We start from the raw sequence: 8,329 nt of genomic DNA on the forward strand, positions 1-8,329 counted from the left end.
AGAGAAGACATCTAGAAAAAGATCATCACACAAGCATTAGTTAACAACGTGTTATGTTGCATCAGGCTATTCAATAAAAATTTTTCAACAAAGTATCTTAGTTAAGCGAATTTTGTTTACTTTTAATATTGCGAATTTCTCATTTCATTAATTATGCTTGGGACGATACGAATCTTTTTAAATCTTTAATTTATCATATTTTATCAAATTTTTATATTTCAAATTAGAATAATTTGATTAATTAAAATCCTCAATTAGAATAATATAATAAGGAATCATACAATTCAAATTATAAATGATTGTTAATAATAAATATTAGTAATATTAGCAGCTTTTTGAAAATTCCAATTATCAATTATTATTTGGATCTTTCGATCAAAAGGGATGCTTCAACATATCGTTTCCTCCAACTTGCTATTTTTCCTCGCAATCTTTCATCAAGTCAAGTTTGCAAGCGTACGTGTAACAACTTTCAGCGCGAATAATTTACGATTCTCAAGCTATCGTCTTCAACAAAAAGAGAGATTACTTGTTTTCGAGCCAGATATATTTATAAATATTTGAAAAAAAGTCGTAATGATAATGACTGACGTAATCGTTTCAACGACGCCATACAATTTTTGCGTCTACGTTACGCAATTTTTACCATTTCTATAAGTCTGTCTGTAAAAAAAAGAAAAAAAAAAAAATTCCCACAATATCTAACAAAATGTAACAAAATGTCGAAGCATTTCTTAATAGAATTCAATCACGATGAAGAAATTGGTGGAATATATAAACAAGTGGGTGGCAAGGAACCGCGATTATTCTCTTTCTGATTTCAGAAACACGTAATTGATTAAATTAATGACTCGTCTGATGCAGCATTAATTGGCGATATATATTGGCTTGTCACTCGCCGATTAATTTATCACGAACGTTTCGATCCGATTGAACGTTCCAATTCTGAAGATTCATCCTTATCCTCATTCCATTATTTGTTCTTGATCCTTTTTCTGTTAAAGAATCATTGAATTATCGGTAATATAAAATGTACCAACGAAAGGGAAAATTATATATATATATTTTATAAATTAATTATGAATTCGATTAAATTAAATTTTAATAAGATTTTATATAAAAATTATTCTTACATATTATTTATCCAAAAGAAATATTTTTTATTGGAAAAATAAACTTTGTACTGAAATTGAACAACGCGTATTTTAAAATGGAAGAAAAAAAGGAAACAATTGATATATATTTTAACAATATATTATTGAACGTTCTATGAGAATAGGATTCTTATTGTCATGGATTTCACGTATATCAGGCGACGCGTGGATCGCGTTAAGTAAGTAATTTCTTAATGAACCACGTAGAATTGATAACTTATACTCGAGCGTCGATGTACTCAACCCCTTTCCAGACAAGCTACCGATAAGAAATCGTACAGAGAACGTCCTTCCTGCCATGCACCGACTTATATCGATACTTTCTTTTCGTTCCTTCTTCCATTTTCTTTATATTTTTCCTTCTTTTTTTTTCTTTTCAACTAGTCTCGATAAAGAAATTTAACGAAATATAGAAATCTCGCGAATAATTGAATTATCAGAAAAAATCCTCCCCGCCATAAACCGATTTTATTCCAAGTTTAATTTCGTTCGATATTTTACACGAATCGTGTAAATTTGCCTTAAGTCGGAAGATAACGGAGTTAATACCCTCTATATCGCAATAAAATAATCATTGTATTAAAATATTTGTAAACGAGTGCAAGCTTAACATTTAAAAACAACGGTGTAATCAAATTAAGAAATAAATTCTACTCTCGTTTATCTCGACAAAACAAGCTTATAACTGATAATAATAATAAAACTCGCTGTAAAAGTCAATCGACACGACACGAACTCTAAATCCATCTTATACAAACATATACAATTATACAAGAAGCGTTTGTATCATAACACTTCCTATATTAAATTTCGTATCATTTACACGGTACAATCATTCGAGACAATATGTCTTCTAACCTTTCTCTCGAGTTGCGACTACATTTCGTAAAAAAATTCAAACAACTTACTTAAATAACCTCATCCTCTTTCATCCAAAACACAAAACAAACAAACAAGAAGAAGAAGAAAAAAAAAAAAAGAATCGAAAATCAATCAACTGGCAAAAATAATTTCTCCATCCATATTCTTCTAAGAAAGTTAGAAAACTGATTGCCTTACAACTCAGAGCAAAACATCACCCAAACATCCTTCCAATTCATTTCTATTACTCACCTCCTGAGGGTAAAAGGGTGCCTGGAGCGAAACGCAGATCGCGTTCGCGAAATCGGCGATGCTGATGACGATCAACGTGAGCCATTGCCTCTTGGTGAATTGGGCCATCATCTTTGTTAACGGCCTCGTCCTCTCCTTCGACCAGCTTCCTTCCTTCTCTCGACTGAACCACCGAGCCAATGTCCTCCTAAACTCGTATCCCTCGGCCCACCATCGGGGCAGACCTCCTCTCGCCACCGATCTCGGCACCCACCCTTCGCCGCCCTTTCGTGCACGGATTACGATTAAATGGTGCGTCGCCGCGCGTGTTCAACAGCGACAACAACGCCAAAGCGGCTTGGCGCGCTCTCGAAACGGTTGTGCGACAACGAGGCGAGGAACCGGCTACTTTTCAACAAGGAATCATTGCTACAGGAGGGAGAGAGGACGTGACACGGAGGGGTCATAGGTCATAACGATACGATACTACCGCGATTCTAATTCCCATTATCGGCAGACATGTTGCGCGACTTTCTACGACTTTTTCGTTCCTTCCTTGCGAGCATGGTCGAGCGTGGACGAGGTACTCACGGGTCGTTGGATCGTTGGAGTGAAAATTTTGGAGGGAAACTTTGAGGTTCGAGAGATTCTCGCTTGTGAAGGTTCGTGGATCGGACGGATATGATGATTGGATCGAGCGAAATTTTGATTTTTGTTTTGCAGAAGAAGTGATTTGTATGATTTTTGGTTATAAAGAATCGTGGATGGGATATATGATGATTGGATCGAGCGAAATTTTGATTTCTGCAAAGCAGAAGAAGTGATTTGTACGATTTTTGGTTATAAAGAATCGTAGATAAGATATGTGATGGATGGATCGAGCGAAATTTTGATTTTTGTTTTGCAGAAGAAGTGATTTGTACGATTTTTGGTTATAAAGAATCGTAGATAAGATATGTGATGGATGGATCGAGCGAAATTTTGATTTTTGTTTTGCAGAAGAAGTGATTTGTACGATTTTTGGTTATAAAGAATTGTGGATGGGATATATGATGATTGGATCGAGCGAAATTTTGATTTCTGCAAAACAGAAGAAGTGATTTGTACGATTTTTGGTTATAAAGAATCGTAGATAAGATATGTGATGGATGGATCGAGCGAAATTTTCATTTTTGCTTTGCAGAAGAAGTGATTTGTACGATTTTTGATTATAAAGAATCGTGGATGGGATAGATAGATCGAGCGAAATTTTATGGAATTTTGATTTTTGCTTTGCAAAAGAAGTGATTTGTTCGATTCTTGTGCTTGTGAAGATCGAGTGATGTGATTCTTGTTTGATTTTTGTTTATGAAGATGAATGAGGGATTTTGATTTTTGATACAATGTTGAAAGATAACATTAAATGACGAGGAATTAAATATTTTCAATTAATGAGAGTGATTTGAGATGATAATTTATTATATTTGATTTATATATAAGTGGTGAGAAATTTTATTTTATTTTTATGATTTTGATGATTTGAACTTTTTTTATTAATTCATGGAAAATATACGATTGATGATTCTAGAGAATTCTAGGGAATTTTTTACTGATTTCTCGAAGTGTAAAGTTTCCAAGAATATTTTTTCTCATTAATTCATGGAATATTTAAAATGGAAAAATTTGTTCTTCGTTCAATCTACAGGGAATTAATAAAACGAACGATTAAAACATGTATGAAACTATCTTGACATTTTTATTTATATCTTTAATTGAATTCTAAATTTAAAATTTTATTATTACACGTATATTTAAGGCATGATATCTTCTACGATAGATCTACAATACTTGAATCATAATGAAAACATAAAATATAAATGTTTTCAATAATGACTAATGCCATGTGTCGTCGTTACGTACCTTTGTAAACAAGAAACTATCGTAATCCTGGCAGACAATGTTACATCGTACACAGAAAATCTTATTATCTCGAATTTTCACACGTTGTTCGAAAAGATTTCTAGATAGGTAGTGCGACAAAATTATTTACTTAAGTACGTAGAATTATATTTTTATTTTTCCTTTCTCGTTCCCGTTTAATCTGACATTTCGATAAGAAGAAATATCTTTGGAAATAAAAATTCATTTGTCCTAAACTTCGATATAATATTTGAACAACAATAATCATTTTGTCGAGATAAATGTAAAAGGAAAATTATCAGAAGATAAAATTAAATTATACCGTATTAGAATTATAGATGTAATCTCGATGCAAGAAATATTGCAAAATTGAATACATTTTTAGGTCAGCAATAATTCTGTCTTTAATGCACGGTGTATGTACCGTACATCATCGATAATGCAAATGTCAAACGAAAGATCACTGCATTGCAATTGAAATTAACGATAAGTAATTACAATAATACTAGACATTTGTTTCGAAATACAACTGAAAATGGTACAATATAGAGACATCTCTGAATTTGTTCTTTGAACTCGTTCTTCTGAAAATTATAAAGATCATAAATAGAATGAAATTAAAAAAGAATATAGAAAAATTAAAATATAGGTAGATAGAAATATAGGATAGAAAGGAATCATCCTAAGGAAAGAAAAACTTTCCAAAATTTCACTTTTAAAAGAAATAAAAAAAAAACAAAAGAAAAGAAAAGAAAAGAAAAACTTTCAACCAAAGTTCAAACAACCAAAAACAACTTCACTCAAACACCATCTCGTATAATAATCCTTAAAAAAAAAACGATAAATTTCCCCGAATTAATATCATTCTTCTTCTTCAATCCACATCAATGCACAATTTTAAATCGTCAAAATAATCTGTCCATCAATATCCATGAATCCTTCTCCATTCTCACCTTTCTCATCGATTCACGTTCCAATTCCACGTGTAAAATCGTTTCAGAAAAATGAAATAAAAAAAAAAAAAGAAAAAGAAAGGAGAGTGATTCTCAAAAGAATTAGAGAACGAGCTACGTGTCACGAAGCCAAACTTTCAACGGGACCTTGTTCAAAGCCTTGCCAAGGAAATTCTTAAAGTGTTTCGCGATACTGGCGCTCGCTGCCGGTCTCATCTCCTCGATGATCTCCTTCGCGTTCTGGTTGAGGAACTGGTTCATCGCTTGGCCGATCACGTTGTCGCCGTTCAATTGATCGACCACCCGGAAACGGGCGCGGCCAAGACCGAAATCGACCAGCATCCGCGCCACTTTCAAATAACGAACCCCATCGCGGATCTCCTCCGCGCCCTGGATACGGGCGACCGCCTGGACATCACCTGCAATTCCATCATTTTCTCTCTTTCTTTCTTTCTTTTTTTTTCTGTTCCCGATTTTTACCGAGTTTTTCAAAGTGAATTTTCGAATTTTCGAAGCAAGCAAGCAAACATTATTATGGATACCAAAATTTCTATGGCGAAGGAGATTTCGATTAACTTTTATTTTTTTCTCTCTATTACATCGTTGTGGATCGATATAATTTTTTTTCTTTTGGGAAAAGAAAATTTTGACAGAAGAACTCATTCTTATTTGAATGAAATTATTTCGAAGATTTAAAAAAATGGATAGTGTAAAATTTAAATAAGTGTACTTCTATGATCTCGTCATGATGATTGCCAAGGGATTGATCAATTTTTTTAAATGTAAATGAAAATTTTTAATCCCTGTTCAATTAACTATGAATACCTTTAGCAGACTTGTCAACATACAATATAAATTATAAAAATATTTAAAATAATTATATGAGTATCAAATATGTTATTCAAAAGATTGTTTTGTTTGTTCTGATTAATATCCATAGAAGCTTATTTCATAAATGAAGAAAGGATAATGTAATCGGCTCACCGAAGAGGGCCCAAAATTCGCCATGGCTCTGAATGGGGAAGAGCAACACGTTTCCCACGACCTCGTAACGGCCTTGAAGTTCGATCTTCGGGAATGCTAAATGAACGTCAAGCCTGTAAGTTTTCACATCGACTCGTGACTTCGTTAACGAGTAATTTCCAGCTCCTATAACCGTGATATTTGAGAACAATGCCCTGACACGAACAGCCCCTTGGCCGTTCTCCATTCCCAGTTCGGGGATGATCAGTGGTTCGATCGGGGGCAAGTCCAATTCAGGAATACCTATGCAAATATAATTGATGATGTGACGTGGATAATTTGAGAATTTATCCAGAAATTTTTAACAAAATTTAAGAGAAATAAAGATCGGGAATTTATTCAATGAGATTTGGTTTATATATATTCGATTCGTATTTTATTTTCGTATAAATATGTGCGATGACTGGTGTAAATTTCGAAATAAAGATGAGAGAAGCATTCAAGTATATTTTAATATAAATGTATCTTGATATAAATTTCGAAATAAACACGAGAAATGAAGCAAAGTCGCAGAAAAACTTCTAATTTATATAAAGTAACTCAAGTAAAACGAAATTACACTGATTGCACCTTATATAAACCTACTGATTTCGAGAGCTTATTACATAATATATCTTCATTCTAATTTCATATTCTGTTTATTGTTCAATTTTCTTTTTCTTTTAGACAATAGAATCAAATTTAAATTCGTATATCTTTCATATAATCTAAATTTTGTATCTCTGTCTTAAATATTATATTCTTAAAGTGTAATATATACTTCAGTTAAATAGTATTTCAGTATTTCGTGATACAAAAATAATAATAATAAAGAATTAATTTTAAGAATATTCTTAAAATGTTTACTCACCCTTCAGCAAATATGGCTGCAGATGATTCAACGTATTTTGAAAGCACACGTCTATCTTGGGATCTGACCTACTGCAGGGTAATATGTATTCAGCTGTGAAAAAGTACAAAATTTTGAAAGAATAGAATCTGAAATTTTTCATGTTACTATAGAATGGAGGGTGAAATTTTCATTTCAGATTGTTATATTTTATTTACACATCTTTCCACTTCTTCTATCTTTATGCAATCACTTCCAGTGTCTTCAGAAATTTATCCAATTTCTCGATTATTTTGTCGTTCCTTGTCAACTCTTAATATGGATTAAATTAAAATATTACGTAATTATATAAATATTAAAATATGTTAAAATTATTAGAAGATAGAGAAAAATATTTTGCTCGTTTAATTAATATTATATATTTCTTTTTAAATATTTTACTTGGCATTGAAAGAAATTTCTACTTACTTCTTTATTATGCATTATTATTCACAAGATTGATAAGAGACTATTTTATTTATTTTTTTTTCATGAAAATATATTAAAAATATTCGAACTTGACACATAATTCAATTCATAAAATCTTTGAAATATTCCCAGAATTGATTCTTATCCTGATAGAGATCACGGAAATTTTTCACATACAAGACTTTTGAAATACTAATTTTCTAGATATTATCATTGACAAGGAATAATAAAACTCTATTACAACATCGAACCAAATCGAATATGATATTTACAAAATGTACCAAAATTTCAATCTCGTTGAATATCTCAATGATATAATGTTAATACAATTACAAACACAAAAATAAAATTTATAAAAAAAACTAAGAAACAAACTTATTACTCAATCCAACGAACAGACAATATTTTGAAGTTACATAGATCACAAAAAAAAAAAAAAGAAAAAGAAAAAGAAATCATAAACGTTTATCCAGAAACGACTTCCTCTATTCGAATTTTTCTCTATTTCGTTACGAAGCAATTTCCCTCGAACACAAGTCACAATTTATAAAAATACGAATTCCTTAAAACTTTAAGAACTTCTTACTAAGCGATCATACTCTACGTTGTTACATCAGCGAAGAAAATTTACGACGCATAATTTTCGCTACTTTCTTTTTCCCCACGTGTTACAAAGGGATACGAAAAACTTATTTTAATTTATTTTAATTTTTGGAATTTATTATCCCTCTCTTTTTTTTTTTTTCTTCACTCATTCCATCCAGTTCGAAACTGAATCCACTTGTTTTCCCGTATAATAAATCGTTAAACTATAAAATTATTTTATCATTTTACTCGAAACTCGTTAAATTTTAATACAAGTCATTACTTTTAAAGATTTCTTTTTTTTTTTTTTTTTTTTTTTTTTTTTT

The 8,329-nt window shown here is 31.4% G+C and overlaps 2 protein-coding genes and 1 long non-coding RNA gene across 3 annotated transcripts in view; all 3 read right to left on the reverse strand.

Moving 5' to 3' along the window:
* LOC102674047 (MFS-type transporter SLC18B1-like) overlaps positions 1-2,892 on the reverse strand; it is a gene marked incomplete at its 3' end in the record, with an annotated part of 9,322 nt that extends 6,430 nt beyond the window's left edge. Inside the window, exon 1 of the mRNA XM_031513052.1 lies at positions 2,268-2,892. Coding sequence (XP_031368912.1) covers positions 2,268-2,378 — 111 coding nt within the window. The remainder of the gene's footprint in view (positions 1-2,267) is intronic.
* A 1,980-nt stretch (positions 2,893-4,872) lies between these two features.
* Positions 4,873-8,329, reverse strand: part of LOC116186290 — a 23,257-nt gene continuing 19,800 nt past the window's right edge. Inside the window, exon 3 of the long non-coding RNA XR_004151254.1 lies at positions 4,873-5,083. This is a non-coding gene — a long non-coding RNA (uncharacterized LOC116186290). The remainder of the gene's footprint in view (positions 5,084-8,329) is intronic.
* LOC102670685 overlaps positions 4,874-8,329 on the reverse strand; it is an 8,020-nt gene continuing 4,564 nt past the window's right edge. Inside the window, exons 2-4 of the mRNA XM_006620932.2 lie at positions 6,972-7,064; positions 6,083-6,364; positions 4,874-5,517 (exon numbers count right to left, since the gene is read on the reverse strand). Coding sequence (XP_006620995.1) covers positions 5,213-5,517; positions 6,083-6,364; positions 6,972-7,064 — 680 coding nt within the window. The 3' untranslated portion in view covers positions 4,874-5,212. The remainder of the gene's footprint in view (positions 5,518-6,082; positions 6,365-6,971; positions 7,065-8,329) is intronic.

The sequence above is a fragment of the Apis dorsata genome, unplaced genomic scaffold (genome assembly GCF_000469605.1).
Source record: "Apis dorsata unplaced genomic scaffold, Apis dorsata 1.3 scaffold_570, whole genome shotgun sequence".
In the NCBI taxonomy this organism is placed as follows: domain Eukaryota; kingdom Metazoa; phylum Arthropoda; class Insecta; order Hymenoptera; family Apidae; genus Apis; species Apis dorsata.